This window comes from Engystomops pustulosus, chromosome 2 (genome assembly GCF_040894005.1).
Source record: "Engystomops pustulosus chromosome 2, aEngPut4.maternal, whole genome shotgun sequence".
In the NCBI taxonomy this organism is placed as follows: Eukaryota; Metazoa; Chordata; class Amphibia; order Anura; family Leptodactylidae; genus Engystomops; species Engystomops pustulosus.
The window spans coordinates 208,684,062-208,704,269 of NC_092412.1; the positions used below are offsets into that span (position 1 = coordinate 208,684,062).

Here is a 20,208-nt window from a genome sequence, read left to right on the forward strand (position 1 = left end):
GCAACATTTCAGGACAGGCGGCAAAGGAGCGTAGTCAGAAACGGAACCGGGGTCACAACAGGAAATCTCAAGAACAGCACAAGGCATCAAATACAGCTTTCTCTAGGGCGCAAGGCACAAAGATCCGGCAAGGGTAACAGGAAGAGGCAGGGTTAAATAGTTTAAGGGGGAAAGACCAGCGCCAATTAGTGGCGCGCTGGCCATTTAAATTTGCAGAACTTGCCGCGCCCTAGCTGTCGGGGACGCGCGCGCACAGCCGAAGGGGACGGAGCAGCCGCGGACGGAGCCGATGCCGGCGGGACAGGAGCCGGGACCCGTGAGTAGCACTTGCGGCGGGGATCGCGGGACCACCCGTGACAATTTTTTGCTGTAATGGGACCAATGATTATCAATAAAGCTTCATTACATACACTTTACAGCTGATTATAGCACTCTGGGACTATAGTAAAGCATCTAGAGTGCTTCACCAGAGGTCAGAGGGGTCTGTCTGTAACTATGGGTTGTCTGTAAGTCGGGTGTCCTTAAGTAGGGGACCGCCTGTACTGGGTTTTCATTGTGGTACAAAAGTTTAATGAATTGGCGCATAACCAAAAATGATCTGAACTGACTCCACATTCATGGAGTTTAAATAGTACTTGGTAGACCAGGTTTTAGCTTATCTAGTAACCTAGAAGTTCTGGATTACTAAGCTGTGAACAAATTGAGCAACAAAAAAAATGGTGAGAATACAATGCCAACACTTCTTAAATATTACATACAAGGTGCAGTAAGGAAAAAAAAAATCAGCCCAAAAACTGGCAGAAAGCCAATAATGAATGGCCCCTCCTCCATGGAACTTTACACAATGCTGACAGACAAGTAAGGTTCTCCTCGCATTTCACCAAACCCAGATTCATCCATGAGACTACCAGATAGTGGACATTGCTCCATGGCAGCACTGTATTTTACACAACTCCATCTAATGTTTTTTTTTTAAATTGTATTTTATAATCCACATAAGTATGTACTTGTGTATAGGTATAGGTACACATGTAATATCTTAAGAAACTGCAGTTGAAGACCGGTTAATATCACATATATGATATCACATATATCACATGTATATATACCATAAGTTGTGATATGAGACAGTTAGTTCCCAACAGCGTTGCTGTGGTGTGTGGGTGTCTCTGTGGGTGGGAGGAGGATGTCAAGTAATGGTACATATGTAACAAAAAAAAAGTAAACTTAACACGGAGGGAACAGAGATGGACAAGATGGAATGCAGAAGGTAGTAGAGTTTCAAAGGGAGACAGGCCAGAATCAAGGGACATCATGGGTAAACCAATTTAATCCCCAGGGGTCCCATATGAGGTGGAATCTATCTGCTTTACCCTGGAGAGGGGCCGATAAGTATTCCATGGATCGAACATCCTTAATAGCTTGTTTCTGGAGGGAGGAGAAACTTGCCTCCAGTTTTTAGCAATGAGGCACCTAGCAGCAGTTAGGAGATTTAGGACCAAGGTAAGGGTGTGCTTCCTCAGGGTGTGGGGAAATACATTCAGTACTTATGTTTTAATGCATAGAGGGCGGTCCAGAGAGAGTACCTGGCAAAGGATTTGTTGTACCTGTGCCCAGAAGGGCATGAGCAGGGGACAGTGCCAAAAAATGTGGAAGATAAAGGCATTGAGTCTGCCGCACCTCCAGCAGTTATGTGGTAGAGTAGGGTTGAGGGGTGTGGTACCAGTCCATGAGTATTTTGTTCTGATTTTTCTCTATTAATTACACATGTTACAGATTTCGCCACACGCCTCCAGATCAGGGATCAGCAACCATCAGAATGAGTTTTGCCTATGTATGTATTCGACTTGGATGTGTAGTGGTGCCTGGGAAATTGGTCAGGGAAGGGAGTCATCATCTAATCCTTTTAAGGTGTTTGCTTGGTAATTCATGGCTGCATACAGCTACCCCACTATAAATCCCATGTGATGAATCTTCTGGAAAACAGCTGATGTTAAAGCCAGCAAAGTTTTGGAACTTATTGAATCCACCACTCTAAACTTTCACTTTTATATAATACCACCTAAGGCAGAGCAGGGAAAATCTAGAAAGCAGGCACTTTTTAAAATAAACTTTTTGTTAATTTTCAATGAATGCCATAATAACAAACATAACACAGCAGACCCTGAATAACAATAAAAAAGACAAAGAAAAAAAGATGCAGTCATCTGCTGGAAGCTATTCTTTAATCAATATATGTAAAGGCAGATGGTGTGGACAGGTGCTGGATTTTCTCCACCTTTTTAAGAACTGTGTCACAATGCTTTGGTTCATGTAGTGTGGCTGAAAATTTTTGACCATGTTTTTCACATCAGTCCTTGATAACTGAGTGCTAAAAAAACATTTGCATGAAGGTCGATAGTGGCCACAAGAAGAATATAAGAATATTTTTTTCCAGAAGGTGTCAAGCCCTACCCACATGTCACTACAGCCCCAACACAAATGAAACATAAATTCCAAGCCCAAGACATTTTTTGAAATTGTAAAAATGTTGTAGCCCTTCAGCTTTACTCCCCTATCAACTAGGCATGGCTGTGGTTGACCAGGTGGACACTTGTTGGACACACCTTTAATCAAACAATATAAATCAGCCATATAAAAAAACCTGTTATGGTGGATATTATGATAAACAATTTTACTTTATATTAAAGGGAACTACCAGAATATTGTCAAACAGCATAAGACCTTCTAGTTATTGTTTCTTTCATTGTCTAGTGTGATGTCATCATCCAGAAAATCAACCTTGAAGAGAGATGTAAATTGGTTGTGCAAAGTCAAGGAGGCGGAGAGTTTAACACGGAAGTCAACTCTGAACGCCTCAGCTTTAATTGACATCATGCATGACCATCAATTACACTGAAGGGGGGCATTCTAATTCAGAGAGAGCTTGACTTCAGTATTAAACTCTCCACCTCCTTGACATTATACAACCAAATTACATCTCAATTCAAAGTAGATTTTCTGGATGCTGCCACCACAATGGGTCATGAAAGAAACATGAGCTGAAAGCTGTTCATCTGCTTGACCACATAAAGGTAGTGGTTTATTAGGTCAGTTTCTGCTGACAGACACCCTTTAAAGCAGGATAAAGTGGGATTTAGGGAAGAAGATGGTGAACTCCGGCGGACCTGAGAGTGGAGCGACACATGTAGGATATCGGGCGCACAATCATAGTGAACTGCGGCAGCTGTGCATTATAGTTGTCCCCTTCTGGATCGGTGAACGTGCAGGACCGGGTAAGTAAATGTGCCCCAATGTGTGTCAAACTACTACTGAGTTTTGCACCACTGGAGATGCAACAACTCTGATTTCAAGGAGAATTACACTGAGGTTTGGGTTGGAGTAAATGCACCGAAACATAATTTAGCTAAGAAAGCTGCCATGTAGTATTTTATAATACAGACGGTCCCCTACTTAAGAACACCTGACTTACATACGACCCCTAGTTACAAACGGACCCCTGGATATTGGTAATTTATTGTACTTTAGTCTTAGGCTACAATAAACAGCTGTAACAGTTATCACAGGCGTCTGTAATGAAGCTTTATTGTTAATCCTGGTTCTTATGACAACCCAACATTTTTAAAATCCAATTGCCATAGGGACCAAAAAAATTGTGGCTGGGGGTTACAATGATAAAGTATACAGTTCTGACTTACATACAAATTCAACTTAAGAACAAACCTACAGACCCTATCTTGTATGTAACCCGGGGACTGCCTGTATTTTGGACTAAAACGCCTCCTGATTCTTTGTTAATAAACATTGTGCTCCCAGGAACGTGAGGGAGCAAATCAGCCAAGACTAATGTGGATCCTACCCTGCCAGGACAGTTTATCCTATTTCACGAGTTCCTCTAAAATGGATTTATATGCAGGGGAGATATTCAATATTGATATCAGCACATTTCTTTGAAGATACATTATACTGGGAAGTGATGTAGAGACTAGGACACAGGCACTCAGGCTGCTGCAGCTGTCCCCCCCCCCCATCCTCCTTAGGACTCACCACGGGCTGCAGACAGAGATCCAAATAATGTGAAATAAAGTTTTAAAATGAGCATAGAATAGGCTATTGGAACCTGTCACCAGCTACAATGACATTCCTGGTGACAGGTTCACCTTATGTTATACTTCTGCTAATAATAAACTCCGGAATTATTTGGATTGTTGCAGAGTAGAATAGCCAGGGGATCTATGGTTAGGGCAAATCATGTCTGGTGTAATAGTAGAATTGTCTGGAACCCTGTTTGATTGTGTTGAAACAAAAAGCTATGATTTGTAATTCCATGAAACACATAGCTGAAACATTCGTAGATTGTATAATATATACAGTCCTGCTGCTGCTACTAACAACATACATAGGTGTGATTACAGCTTTCCATGTCTGCTATCTGACATGTCTGCAGCTTTGCATGGTCCAAATTGCTTACAGATTCCCTATAGGACGTGTGGAGCCAGTGATTAGTAAAACTTCTTATAGTAGGGTTGTCAGGTCATCAGGACCTAAAGCTTTAAAGGGGTTGTCCGAGTTCTTGAAAAAAAGCTAAAAGTGGCCGGGAGCGGGCTGCTTAAAAAAAATAAAGCTGTACTTACCTTCCGGTGCCCTCCCGTATCCAGCGCTGCTGTCGCTCCGGTCCGGACGCCATGTAAACAAACATGGCCGCCGGAGCAGCGCTGGACTCAGTTCCGGCCGGACCCGACAACCTTCCGGCCCCCATACACAATGCTGTGTATAGGGACGGACAGGCATGCCCGGCCACGGCCGCCCGAAGCTGAATCCAGCTCTGCTCCGGCGGCCATGTTTGTTTACATGGCGCCTGGACCGGAGCGACAGCAGCGCTGGATACGGGAGGGCACCGGGAGGTAAGTACATCTTTATTTTTTTTAAGCAGCCCGCTCCCGGCCACTTTTAGCTTCTTTTCAAGAACTCGGACAACCCCTTTAACCTAGGCAATGAGTGAGCTTAAGAACGGTTTCATTTACCTCACCATTACTTGATGGGCTTCTTGGGAAACATTGGGGTTATGCATGGAGGCATGAAAGTCCCTTCTCAAGGTCCCAAAAGGTGTGAAGTACTGTGTAGGATTAGAGGAAGCTTGGCATGGGTACATTTTCATACAGTAAACATGACTTACAGACTACCCCAAATTACAGCCGGACATCTGCCCTCTGTGACCTCTGGTAAAGTTGTACTCTAGTCCCAGGCTACAGTGATCAGCTATAAGGAGTATTTAATGCCGTTTTATTGATAATCCTTGTTTCAATGAAAGCAAAAAAAAATTGAAAATCCAATTGTAACTGGGACATATAAAAACATTTTTGTCACGAAAAGTTATTCTCTAAAAGCAAACCTAAAGAACCTATCTTGTACGTAACCTGGGAACTGTCTGCACACTGATTTCCTGGGTTATTGGGCCACCTCTATTATTTGGAGTAGGTTCAACTCAGAAACTGATATGTTAGGACTATACAAAGCTATATTTTAGTTTATTTAATTACAGAAAGCAAGTATATGGAATGAAATCGGAATCAATGCAGGAGAGTTCCTCATTCAATTTTACCTTAAAAATGGGTATTTCCATTTATAGTTTTTGGAAGTTAGTGAGAGATTTATATGAAAAAATGTCTACTGTAAAAGGGAGTTCATCCTCTCTTTATGAAATTACATTTAGCAAGGACCATGAAATGGAGAAACAATTTTATGAAGTAGGAAAACAGGAGTGGGGGGGGGGGGGGGGGTTGAAGTGAAGCCATGTCTACACTATATCTTCTTGTTTTAATAAACATAAATGAAAAATGAGGGACATACCAATGGCAAAAAAACACCTAAAAATACAAGATAATAGAAATAAACATTCTTACTGAAGATAAACAGACCCAGATATGGGTAATAGGCAAGGCCTGGAGGGTGGGACATATTTTCATTGTATTTATAACTAGCTGTTGCCCCTGGCATTGTCTGGGATAGTAAATAACTACTCTTAGCTATAACAAAATAGAATGGGTTAACAAAAAATATTTTATATTAATCTCTCTTTCTTTCTGTCTGTCTCTGGATGGTTTCTGGAAAGTCTCTCTAGCTGTCTCAGACTGTCTCTCTGACTGTCTCTCTGTACGTGACTGTTTCTGTCTGGTTCTTTGTATGTCTCTCTGTACGTGACTGTCTCTGTGTAAGTGACTGTCTCTGACAGTCTCTCTGTCTGTCTTTGACTGTCTTTGACTGTCTTTCTGTCTGTCTCTGTCTCTCTGTCTCTGATTATCTCATTCTGTCTCTCTGTACATGACACTCTCTCTGTCTTTCTCTCCATATGTGACTGTCTCTGACCATTTCTCTATCTGTCTCTGGACTGTCTCCATCTGTCTTTCTGTACATGACTGTCTGTCTTTGACTGTCTCTCTGTACTGACTGTACTATGTGTGTGTCTCTCTCTCTCTAACTGACCCCTGACTCTCTCCATATTACCTCACGCATAAGCTGTCATTGGTGGAAAAATTGCAACCAATCACAGCTCAGTTTCTAACCGCCACAGGAGCAGCAGACAATGGGTCTTGTATATGGGGGTTAATAAGTGTATTTTGGAAAGAGCAGGGTGAAAATTTTGATGATAGTCAACATCATGGTGCAGAATCCTTTAGCGGACATACATACACACATACATAAATACACATATACTGTACGGACATACATACATACACTCAGCTTTATATACAAGATAAACTGAAAACTGGAATAAGAAAAGTTATAAGTCAGCTTTATCCCAGAGGTACAACACCATTCTAATAATTCTGTAAAACTGTATGATTTTCTATAAAATATTGATAATAAAGATATTATTAAACCAATGGTTCTTTGTGTATATATCCAAAACTGTTGTAGGGTGGCAGTGATCCTATGGCACTGGTGCCAGGGGCGGCAACAGGCAGGACTCGTGGCTTCCTGCACTCCCAGACACAACACATTCTTGGTTGCCTAAGACTGGAGGATGAGTGAGCAGGTATGGACAAGGCTGGTTATCATTAAAGCGCCTACTATAGCCCCTTGATTTTTCCTGTCATCCTGGACTGATTGACACTGAGGCAGAGCAGTTAAGAATAAAAATAAATTGCCATGGGTACATGGGTACTTAATAGTTATTCCTCCGGACCCCCTCATATACATGTATACCAGACACCTGGAGGCAGCTTATCTCCAGTAACAACAAATAAGTGGGCACGATGCTTTTGAAGAATAATCTGGAAAGGGTAAGATGCCTAATGGTTTACATTCAATGATTGTACTATGCAAAGTTATTTTTTTTGGTCTTTTTTTTAAAGACAACTTACTCAAATACATTTCTGAATCAAAAGTTGCCCCAGCAAACACCCAACTGATAAGGGGTACAACAGCAATGAATGGGGTGTTCCAGTATATGCAGTCCCCATATAGTTACAGACAATAACAAAAGGAGGGCCCGAGGGGCTCACAGTACCCACTAAACCCTGTGATGCACCCGGGATGGAAGAGCGGAAGACGGAGCCGTGGGGCTGGGGAGAAGAAACAGAAAGGTGAGTATAAAGGGAATGGGGGGTTTAGTGGGTACTGTGAACCCCTCGGGCCTCCCTTTTGATATGAGAATGGGGGGGGGCTCTTGAACAGAGCAGGAAGAAATTGTACTAACTTTAGCTGCCCATGTGATGCTGTGCTGAGGTATCATGGGATTGATAGATGAGAGAACATAATGTAAATACCTAATTCTAAAAATCAGGATGCTGACTGAGAGCAGATAGCAGGCTACACTTCAGTGTGTCTTCTGACTACAGGCAGTCCCTTACTTAAGAACACCCAACTTACAGATGACCCCTAGTCACAAACAGACCTCTTGATATTGTTAAATAACTGTACTTTATCCTTAGGCTACAATAATCAGCTGTAACAGTTATCACAGGTGTCTGCAATGAAGCTTTATTGTTAATTGTGGTTCTTATAACAATCCAAGATTTTTAAAATCCAATTGTCTCAAGGACCCAGAAAATTCTGTCAGGGGTTACAGTTATAAAATATACAGTTCCGACTTACATACAAATTCAACTTAAGAACAAACCTACAGAACCTATTTTGTACGTAACCCGGGGACTGCCTGTATATAGTTTTATCATGTACAGGGAAATGAGGTGAGTGGTACAGGGATGGAAATACATTTTGGTGAAATACTCCTTTATGGCCCCATGCACACGAACATATATGGCGTTCGTACACTAGCTGTATGAATGGCAGCTAGCATACGTCCGCCACGGAAATGCATTGTGCGCGGCACGTTACGATGTCACAGTGGTAGAAAAAAAAGTAGAGCATGCTCTATCTTTCACCATACATACTGCCAGGCTCCTATGGAGATGGGAGGGTGAGGAGCATATGTCTGTGTACTGCTACCTATTAATGAAACACTGTAGAGATGTCTAACCAGTATTGCTAAGCAGTTTTCAACAACTACTATGACAGCGGCGCCACCTGCTGGACAACACAAATGTTTTCTGCAAATGTCTGCACAGTTCTTGAGCACATCATAATATACCACAATTCTGAAAAACTGAAAATTTGAGTAAACAAAATAAATCATACATATTAAAATACATAATAAAACCTAATCTATACACGGACGCAGTTCAGGAAATCCCTATGCATATCTATTACAGCATGTTTTCATTTAATATCAGAGGCTTTCATCGCTGTGCTAGAGGCTTTGGGAACTTTAGAGCAAGCTCTGTTAGCTGCACAATGTCGCTATAATACGGCCATATTCATACTATAGGCTCGTAGTCTCACAATTCTCTGCCAGGGAGGTCACGACAATGTGCTCAGGTAAGGTCAAGACTATCAGAAGTGCTGTATTTAAGCTCCAGTAATGTGGATAAAATTACATGTTTTACTCTGTTTGCATTGCTGGAAAATGCTGCAAAATTCTGCTAATGTTTCCATATCGCCTGCCTGTGCATGGACATAGGAACAAAAACAACATTTGTGTGCATGAGGACTTAGGCAGAGGCGACTTGCCATAGAGACCAAAATGTACAGTGTTCATTAGTTTCACTGCTAGTTGTTTTAATTAATTAGATATTAGCTCCCCCTAGTGTAAGCTACATGCAGCAAATATTATTATTTTTCAAAGGAAATCGCAAATCAAATTCAAGCATGATAAACCAGGGGCACTTACTCATAGATCCGGGGAGTGTGACTGTGGTAATCTTCTTATATTTGTTACCATGGCTTCCTTCTAAAATCAACTTTGCAGCCAATTGGTAAGATCAAAAAAGTTCTTTTTATTTGCCCATTAATGTACACTCTGCACCCCATCTTGACAAAAAATACCAGAAATGTAGATATTTTTGCTAATCTATTAAACAAAAAACTGAAATATCACATGGTCATAAATATTCAGACACTTTGCTCAGTACTGAGTAGTAGCACCTTTTGATCTCTGCCATTCTTCCTTGCAGATCTTCTCCAGTTCCCTCAGGTTGGATGGTGAACGTTGGTGGAAGCCATTTTCAAATTTCTACAGAGATGCTCAATTGGGTTTAGGTCAGGGCTATGGCTGGGTCAGTCAGGAATGGTCACTGTTGTTCTGAAGCCACTGCTATGTTATTATAGCTGTGCTTAGGGTCATTGTCTTGTTGGAAGGTGAACCTGCGGCCCAGACTGGGTCCAGTCTCTGGAAGAGGTTTTCATCCAGGATATCTCTGTACTTGGCCATATTCATCTTTCCTTCAATTGGAACCAATCATCCTGTCCCGCTTAGAATTAACACCGAAATGTTCAATCTTCATCTCATCAGACCAGGGAATGTTGTTTTTTTATAGTCTGGGAGTCCTTCATGTGTTTGTATGCACTGTACGCACCTTTCATATGTCTTCCACTGAGGAGAGGCTTCCGTTGGCACAGTTTCCGTCGGTACACTCTGCCATAAAGCCCTGCTGGTGGAGGCTGCAGTGATAGGTGACTTTGTGGACCTTTCTCCCATCTCCATAATGCATCTCTGGAGCTCAGCCACAGTGATCACAGGGTTCTTCTGTGGAGACTCTGCTACGAAGGAACCTTGAGTGCTTCAGAAATTCTTTTGTAACTTTGGCCAGATCTGAATTAAAGACCGTTGAACTCCAATGAAGGAGGATCAGAAGGAAATGGACAGCATGGGAGTTAAATATATGTGTCACAGCAAAGGCTATGATTACTTATGACCATGTGATGTTTCAGTTTTTCTTGTTTAAACAAATGTTTTTGATCTTACCAAATTGGTTGCAATGAAATAAAGAGTGAAAAATTTAAAGGGGTCTGAATACTTTCCTTACCCACTATATGCTAATGAGCCAGAAAGGCTCTGGGTATGTTACAGAAGCCCCTCGGTGCTGCAGCAGCAGGCATCAGTCCCACCCTCCCTTTTTGATCCCTGCACTTCCCGTCATTTCGGCAGCAGTGAGCACACAGTGGGCGGGGGAAAGTGCCCCTTCACAATGTAACAGCCGAAGGGGCTCTGGTAGGAAGGAAGGAGGCCATGGATAACAAATAAAAGAAGATTACCACAGTCACATTTTCTGGATATATGAGTAAGTGTCTCTGGTTTATCATGCTGAAATTTGATATTTTTGGTGAATATCCCTGAACCCTTTTGCTCTATGGAAGAGTTGAAATGGAGTATTGGGCCCATTCCAAGTATGGGGATGACATTTACTGCCTTATCCTTCCTTATCATACAGGTCCATTTCTATGGCAACAGTGAGCCTAGACACAGAGCTGGTATCACAATGTGAGGGGGGATGGGAGGCACTAATGGGGGTATTATACTATGTAGGAAGGAATTTCTCTGCCGAAAATTTCGAAGGGTAAGGAGTACAGGGGCCTGCTTAGGCTCTGTCACCCAGGGGCCTCCTTAAACCTGGAGCCGCCCCTGTTTGAGAAGTGACACTACCCCTGCAGCCAATGTACTTGATTAATCTCATTTGAACAATGGATGGAAAGTCATATCTGCCTGATTTGAGGGAGATTTTTTTTTTACAGGTAAACAGGTGTAATTTTACATAAAAGAGGGAATTCTAGAAAGGACATTTCTTACCCTACCCAAGGGGGCCGTAAACTTGGGAGCCATTCCCTTTAACTTGGACTGAAAGGTTGCTATCTATAGATGGGTGATCTCCAACTCTGTACACTGTACGCCCTACAAGAGTCTACAAAGGAATATCACCCATCTACTAAATTTTACTCTACCCCAATTCTGCCTTATTATTTATTAATAATGCACCATTAATTCCATGGTGCTGTACAATCAGTAAGGGGTTCACATACATTACATTAAGATGAGAACAAAAACAGGCACAAAAGACATAAAACTACATTGAATTAGAAGAAGTAGTAGGAGGACCCTACCGTGAGGGCTCACAATCTATATGAGAGGGTAGAAGGAGCCACGACCTAGAGCAGTAATAGTACGTCAAGAGGTTAAACTTAACTGAATAAGAGACAAGGAAAATAAATCAAAGCATTCTTAAAAAAATAGGATTTTTATTTTTTCCGAAATCTTTCTTTTCCTTTTTTTTTTTTAACATGATAGAATATACTAATTCATTAAAGGAACAAAAATGATCCAGAGAAGTAGAAGCAGCAGGTTCATAGAAACACAACAATATAAATAATACATAATACTAACGAACTACAACAATACAAAAAAAGAATAGAAATGCATTACATACACAGCATAGGAAAAATATCATGAAGATATTTAAGGATTTGTCCTTATCCTTATCTATGGGGTCCAACTGCTGGCACACCCATCATCACAAAAACGGGACCCCCTACTCTTCAGATAGCAGAGATTCTGGTCTCACTGATGGGTGGAGCTGCCCTACGAGTAAACGCCCTGCCGCTATATTTACTGTATATGAGAACGGTGGGAGATAGCTGAGCGTTGCGCTTAGTTATTTCTGTCATTCCCATAGTGAGAATACGATCCCCGGTCTTCGGATCATGGGAATCCTATTCTCATGTTCAGTCTTGTTATCCCCTAACACGTGGATAGGGGATAAATTAAATACTTCGGACAACCCTTTCAACAAATCCCAGTCTAAAGTTCGTACCTTGTATTGATCTTCAGGAGCCTATGATGCATATCAGTTATAATTGTCTCTAAACACAATGTGCAATGATACAAAAATCAAACACTAAAGATACTTTTATACAAAACACAACAAGCCTAGGATCACAAATGATAGGATATGACCAGGGTCATTACGTTTTTTTTCTCCAAATCCATAAGCGAATCCTAAAGAAAGAAAGAAAATGGAAGAACCTGACCCAAGGCTCGATTCTCAAAGGCAGTTACTGGGAACCAAACACAGGAGGGGAAATAAGTGGCAGGAGACATAAACGTGTTCCCATTTCCTGGCATCTACTACTGGGTTGTCTACATAGTTTAGGGAGTGATCAATAAGAATGTATCATTGTGTAACAGACACCTAAGACAAAGTAGGTTTCTCTATACCTGACATCAGTGAAATAAGCCCACCAATAGTCTCAGGCTATAATAAAGGGCTCCTGTTCCTCTCCTTCCTTATAAGGTGATTCCTTATAAGAATATTTTTTTTCTCACTATTATGAATAAAACCCTGAGGAAACTGTGTATGTTAAAAAAATTGAAAAAACAAACAAACAAAAAAAGACTCATCTCTTCCAAGGGCCATTTACAATTGAAGAGTGACTCCTGGTCTCTGGTATTTCCAGTCCCATTGGACAAGAAGTGCTGATGTCATGATGATTGAGTACATGACACCAGGGGGGGCTTCTGGAAAGAATTTTTTTCCTAATTCTTAAACAGAGCTTGTTACATGCCAACGATCTTGTAAAATAATAGTTGTCCTCTGTTTCAGTCATGGGGGCAGGGATCTGCAATATATAGTCAAGCTAGTCCGCCTCCTCACTGACTCTTACTGACTCTGACACTTCTAATGACTGAAGAGAATTCATGAGGGAGGGGTGAGGAGCAAGATATATTTCTCTTCACATAGCCAGCGTCACTCTCACCCCCTTCCTTCTGAGGAAGTGGTTAATCATGTAGCAGAGCCAAACCCGATGCCTCTCTCAGATCCTATTCACCCCTCACTCAGGAATTAGCAGTGTAAGAGAGGAGGTGGGGAATCTTGACTGGATGACTGCAGTCTCCATTACCAGAACAGAGGACATCAATAAAAGTCTTTTTTTTTTGAAGAATATTGGTTTCTAATCCCCTGGATAGAGCCATCAATGGAACATGTATAATGACATCTAGAAGGTACTGTGTGTGCCTTGTAGGGTGAGGGTCCCTGGTGACAGGTTCTCTTTAAAAAGGCCTGTGGTTTGTTCTAAAAAGTGGATATCTTTAACTTAATCACATGTAAAAAGCAGCAGATTGACTAGTCCACCTGACGAATGCCCACACTAAACAGGCACATTACACTTAAAATAGATGCGTGGGTTTCCTCCGGGAACTCCGGTTTCCTCCCACATTCCAAAACATACCGTTAGGTTGTTTAGATTGTGAGCCCCATGGGGACAGGGACCAATTTGAAATTCTTTGTGCAGCGCTGTGTAATCTGTGTGCGCTATATAAATAAAGGAATTATTACTAATTATAAGCAGGGATTAGAGCATCTAAGCACCACCTCAGGGGAACCTTCGGGGCTGACCTTCCCCTCATTTTATCTGTTTCTTTAAATCATTGTTATATGCCAGGATATTAGGATAATTTGTTTGCTGTCATCAGTTTACTGAACGGGCAGAGAGCGATGCACCATGGGTAGCCTCTTCCTTTAAATGTGGATAGGCCTTCATACATTTTCAACAAATAGTAGTACATAAATATTGTTATCTTTATTAGTGAGGTCTTAGGTAACTTTTTTTTCTTTGGTAAAAGATGTTTTACTCCATAACTGGGTATATATCAGAAAAAAGGAACAAATTGCCATTGTGCTGTGTGGCTGACATTATATTAGGAACTTGGTGAAAAGCTGGTGAAAAGGCACAGCCCACCACAGCACCGAAACTAATAAAATAGTATCATAGTATATAAGGCTGGAAATTGACACAAGTCCATCAAGTCCAACCTTTAAGAATTAAATAAATGTTTTATCCCCATAACCCGTGATATTTTTGCTCTCCAGAAAGGCATCCAGGCCTCTCTTGAACATGTACATAGAGTCGGCCATAACAACCTCCTGCGGCAGAGAGTTCCATAGTCTCACTGCTCTTACAGTAAAGAACCTTTGTCTATGGTGATGGTAGAATCGCCTCTCCTCTAGGCGTAGAGGATGCCCTCTTGTCCTGGTCACAGGCCGAGGTATAAAAAGATCTTTGGAGAGATCCTTGTACTGTCCGTTCAGGTATTTGTACATTGTAATGAGGTCTCCCCTCAGTCATCTTTTTTCTAAACTGAATAATCCCAAGTTTCATAATCTGTCATTGTATTTGTTAATACAAATACTATAGAAACACTATAAGACAGTGTACACTCAGAATATCATGTATCTGCTCCCAAGGTCTGAGATGTGTGACCCTCCTTTGTTGGGAAATACTAACAAAAGCAACACAAGTAAAAAAGTGTTAGACAGTGCAGAGTTAGACTAGACAGTCTTATTCTGCACCCAAGTGTCTAATGGTGGGTGATAAATCTGTCCTAGTACTAGACTGTGTAGTCGCACTCTATTGTAGTCGCACCTCCTATTAGTTGGCTTACTTTAAGCCAGGAGGTTAGGAAAAAATTCTGTCGGGCATGGAGTATTTTTGGTGCCGGGGTCTTTTTGGCACAATGCCCCCTTTTGTTGAGTTAGTTGTAGGAGAGCCAGAAATGTGTCTAAAACCCTTTATGAATGTGGTGCAGACACTTTTTTAGTGCAAACTAAAACTATGCAAACTATGACTATGAATTCTGTCGTAGATAGATTAATAAATCTCCCCCAGTGGGTTGATCCAAGAAATCTATATTAGTCCGGAGAAGGATGAGGAAGGTGCAGTCTCCCAAAATGTGTTGGATGCTTTTTGTCCTGGGAGACATTCTGTAGCTAGTGTCGATTTCACCCCATATCCCAGCATATAGGATCATACATTTCGGGAGTACGGAGAGCAGAAGGTTTATATGATGGGGTCATTTTCTTTTTTTTTTTTCTCTTATATTTGCGACTTTTGCTGTGACACACTTTTTCAGTGTTGTGCCTGATATATCTTTAGAACCCAGGTGTGGAAGTATAAATAGGTTGCAATTTTGGTATAAATTCATGGTAAAAATTCACAATTTTGGTATAAATAAATGCCACTCCCAACCAGGTGTAGGAGTAAGTTAAGAAGAGGTTGAAGAGAAGACTTAAGAAAAAAAAAGAAAAACCAACAGGTTCATGTGTCTGATTTACAAGACCTTACAGTTTGAGGGTCAAAAACTTGGAAAAATAAATTAAAAAAAAAACTGAACAAATGACTAGCAGAGTGTACATGGCTTTATAGTAGAGTGCTGCGAAATTTCTATAGTCTTTATCATTAAGAACTTAATTAAGAAATATAGTTAAAATTCAATGAAAACAATCCATCGTTCTACCCGTTCTTCATTACTTATTGCCTTACAGAATTGTATTTTTGTGAACATATGAACATTAATCAGTGGAGCAATATATACACATACTTCACAAAGTAAAGAATATAACCAAAAGTCTAAACATTGGAAATGTTTGTAACCACAGGTTCACACTGGGTGAAATGTCAACTATTTATAGAATCTATCTTTCTTTAAAATTCCATGCATTAAAAATAGTAATTGTCTTGTAATGTGGCATACTACACGCGCAAAACCCAACCGGAGGACCAAATGGGCAACAGACAAACACAAGTTCTGCCCAATACCTCACTCTATACCCAGCTGGCAGATATAGTAAATTCTATATATTTACTACAGTATGTGAAATATTATTGCATAGGCAATAGTACATTAGTAAAAGGAAACAGGATCTCAACAGAATTTGTGAATCCATTGTGAACACAAGACAAATCGCAATCGCAGACATAATCGAACAATAGCAGCCACCTGTCTAGCTACGTAGATTCATGGACAGCAGTGCAAACCCTCGTTTCTGGTTAAACCGAACCAAGCGTCAACCATACAAGATGTCTACAAGTCTCCATACGACATGTCTACAAGTCTCCATACAAGATGTCTACAAGTCTCCATACAAGATGTCTACAAGTCTCCATACAAGATGTCTACAAGTCTCTGAAGGTGCAAGGTGTCCAGCGAAGTACTGGCCGTCTTGTAGTAACATGAAGACTATTGATGCAAGTATTGATAGTTCCCCATTTATATTACAGTGATTTTGTAACTTCTAGAAAACCGTCCAAACATTGGGACGATAGACATGCCCGTCCTGCAGCTGCCTATTTATTGGCCTTGTACTTTGATGCATCCCGCGGCTCTCTGCTTGGGTTGCTCCAGTCGTCGGCTTCTGCGGCATTCTTGTAGTGTCGCCATGCTGACTTGTTAAATACTGGCAGTCTTTCATATGAATCACCAGAAACAGCCTAAATGTAAACAAAAAGGTAAACCAAATAATTTCATCAAATCTGACTTCTAAAACTGATTTGTAGTGAAGTTTCTTTATGATGCTTTAAAAGTTTCTTTATGATGCCTTCATTAACCATTAATCAGGGTGCAAGGGCTCCGGGCAGTGTCACCATGGGCTCTGGATCTTATACACCCCCAAAGCCCCGGAAGAAGCTGTGTTGAAGGTGAAACTTTGGGTCGGGTGAAGATGCCGAATGTGCATGATGTGGATTTTATGATGTAGAATGAATTTCTATCAAACGTTATTGTGCTAGGTGCATTCACTATATTACTATAGTAAATGAGACACGTTATGAGGCGGATCTTTCGAAGTTGGAAAACACTGCAATATTATAAAATCTGCACAGGTATTAATCCACTCCGATATCTGTGAGTTTGTGGATCTGACTTGAACTTCACTTCGCCTTAAGGAAAGTGTAAAAGCCCCAACAGTCTGTAACTTTGGATCTGTTTTTAAAATATATAAGGACACCAGGACTGGTTCGTAAAACCAAGTGCTATCCGGATATCATTAGATTTTTTGGAGTCAGGGCATGGAGTAGCCATAGCCCCAGAACCCACAGAGGCTACTTTAGGCCCCATGGTAATTAGGATAAAATAAAAGAAAGTTTTAAAACAGATAGGATACATTTTAGAGAATAATAAATACTGTATAGGGATGAGGGCTATTTGGGGAATCTACCGGCAGGATCTTCTATAGGTCACAATAAACATATATCAGTATTTACGCTGCTGGGAACTATGCAGCAGTGTGAATGGTTAATAAAGTGCAGAAAAGGTAGTAGATTTCTTTAAAGGGAGATTTGACATTACATGAATACACCTAAATCATCAGCTTTTGTACTAAAAATACTAAATAATTAGTAACCAGAAGGGGTGTTCATCTCCCAGCGGAGGATATTGCTAGGTTCAGAGGTCACTAGTCATTGAAAAGAACTTCACCAATAGGTTATGGGCTCAGATATGATCCACTCAATGAACCTGTTGTCTCTTCCAGTCTGCTAGTCCAGAATCACAGGGCAGGACCAGAGAGCCAGGGGGCATTTTTAGCAAACAAACCTTTTCTTTTACTACACAAAAACTACCCCTTGAAAGTTTTGTTGGAAAGTCAGAAAATCGCTTTAAGCTAGACATCTGGAAGAAACAGGTTACCTTTAGATAAATAACTGCATCCGTCCCAACACCTTCCATGGAATACAGTTTGAGGTCGCCTTGGAAATATCGAGCATAGAGGCGTGAGATAGGCAATCCGTACCCAAAACCAGCCTAAAAGTGAAGGAAAATAGATTTCAGACTTCTAGTTCAAGAAATATAATACGTAAAATTCATAAAAATATTTCTAAAATGTTATTTGCTACACAAAAAGTTGTGTTGTTGGCTGCCTGCAGAGAACAAAGAATTGCTTAGGCTTCGATGTGGACATATAGTGGCCCCCGACAACCAGTAACTGGTTTTGTAACTGGTAAGAAACCTTCATGAGTGATTTGGATTAGAACTATTTATGTTCAGAAACGGGAAATGAAATGTCATGTTTTTCAGCAAGTTGCAAGGGGGTGGGCCACTGATAAGAATCTTAACCAGGCTAAGTACAAGACCCTGAAAGCTTCAGTCATATCATTCCTACCACACTAAGGTTTCTTTTGTTGCCGCCAGGAGCCACGTCACATTTGACCCACTGGCAGTAGGACTTCCTGTGAGTTCCTGTGTCCTGCTGGCTTCCGGAGGATTGATGGGGCTGTACAGTCGCCTTGGCACTCCAACCACTGATATTGGAGTGGTTATCCATGAGGAGGGTCATAGAGTAATTAGTGACTGGCCCCCTTCATCTTCCGGAAGACAGCAGGACATGGGACATTATAGGAAGCCCTAAGTCTTGCTGCCATGACCAGCTTCCTGGAACAGCTTCCACCGGCAACAGAAACACGTTACTGTGGTAAGTACGATAAGGGTGACCATATAAGGGTCTTTAACTTTACTCATATAAAGTTTCTTATTAATGGCCATCCCCGTTAAGTTGTTAAAAAAATGTTTTCTGAAAATTCAGTCAGAGGCAGAAGTGTATCCTATTTCACAAATATATCTGAATACAAATAAATTTTAACCTGAAACTTTTTTTCTGTTGACATATATGTGGGCATTTATTTTTATGCAGAATTAGTCATATTTTTCACTAGTACCATGGTATGGTAAAGAACAGAAAACCTGCCAATGATTAATATGCTGATTTCATTTACAGTAATTTATAATTATTCTGGGGGCCACTACTTTTTATACATTTTGGAGGGGGGGGGGGGGTTTAAAAAAAGAGAAAACTGCTATTTTGGTATTACTTTTTATTTATTTTGTCTACAGCATTCGGGTGACATGAGTAAGGTATTTCCTGTAACGACGGACGGGCTATTCCATAATTATATAGAGTGTATTTTTTATTATTTTAGAAAAAAATGTAAGGTTTTTTTGTTGCAGAAAAATATTTTTATAACTGTTCTTCAAAATGCTTAAATAATGCTGGGGAACTTTACCACTGGAGGGCATGGCATGATTGTTGCTATCATAACCTTTGCCATAGAGGTGCTTCATCAGGTTTTCTGCTCCATTTGAAACAAAATATTTCCGATGATCAGTCCTGCCCTACAATGTGTTGTTTATCTATAAAGATGGAAATAAAGACAAAAAATACAATATTTTTTTCTGCTTACCAATGGAACTGCCCTGCTTGGCTCCAGGCTGGGTCTAGGTGCTGTGGAATACATGTAATTGAACAGGCGATCTATCTTCCGCAATGGCACGCCACCACCTTGGTCACTGATCTAGGAAAGGGTCACGTGTTACTACTATCACAATGAAGTAAGAGTTGTCTTGTACTAAATCTACAATACACAACTTCATGTAATGCTACTTTATAAGGGTAAGAGAACATTTCACTATAAAAATTGATGTAGCATGTTATAGAGCAGGAGAAGTTGAACATATTTGGTCATTTATCCTTTTTTACCTCTAATTTTCATATGCAGAAAATTTGTGGGTGTGTCCTTTATTCAAGGCTTTCTCTATATGTACACTGATACATGGATGGCTGACAGTCACTGATAGGACCGCCTCATTGACTCCTTTTCACAGAAAGATCAGAAGTATAAATAGAAAGAATCTGAATTTTTTAGACTGCACTACAGTATTTGGTTGATGCTGCCATAGTGTCATTTTGTACTTCACTATAGTATTTGGTGCTTCTGATGTAGCATTAGTGCAGTGTTATTTATAATTTGTAGGGCAGTAGTCAGTGTTTCTTATGTGGTAGTTACTATAAGGGACCCCTTGAAGTTTGAAAAAAAAAAAAAAAAGTTGTGCACTCCTGCTGTACAGGAGCCATTTGCTTCTGTCAATCAAAGCTCAGAGCTTATATTAATGACCTGTGGCAAAATAGAAACTGATTGGTTGCTAACCGCCACCGCAGCAGACAATGGCTCCTGTATATGGTGGTTATTACCTTTATTTTGTAAAGCTTGGGGGGGAATTTTGAGTCAAAACCTGGTCTATGACGTTCCCTGAGTCACAGAGAGTGG

General features: G+C 40.7%; 1 protein-coding gene across 1 annotated transcript in view; it reads right to left on the reverse strand.

The window, feature by feature from the left end:
* Positions 1–12,695: 12,695 nt before the first annotated feature.
* Positions 12,696–20,208, reverse strand: part of PDK3 (pyruvate dehydrogenase kinase 3) — a 46,164-nt gene continuing 38,651 nt past the window's right edge. The window contains exons 9-11 of the mRNA XM_072137926.1: positions 19,345–19,455; positions 17,798–17,911; positions 12,696–16,602 (exon numbers count right to left, since the gene is read on the reverse strand). Of these exons, the coding sequence (XP_071994027.1) occupies positions 16,459–16,602; positions 17,798–17,911; positions 19,345–19,455 (369 nt within the window). The 3' untranslated portion in view covers positions 12,696–16,458. The remainder of the gene's footprint in view (positions 16,603–17,797; positions 17,912–19,344; positions 19,456–20,208) is intronic.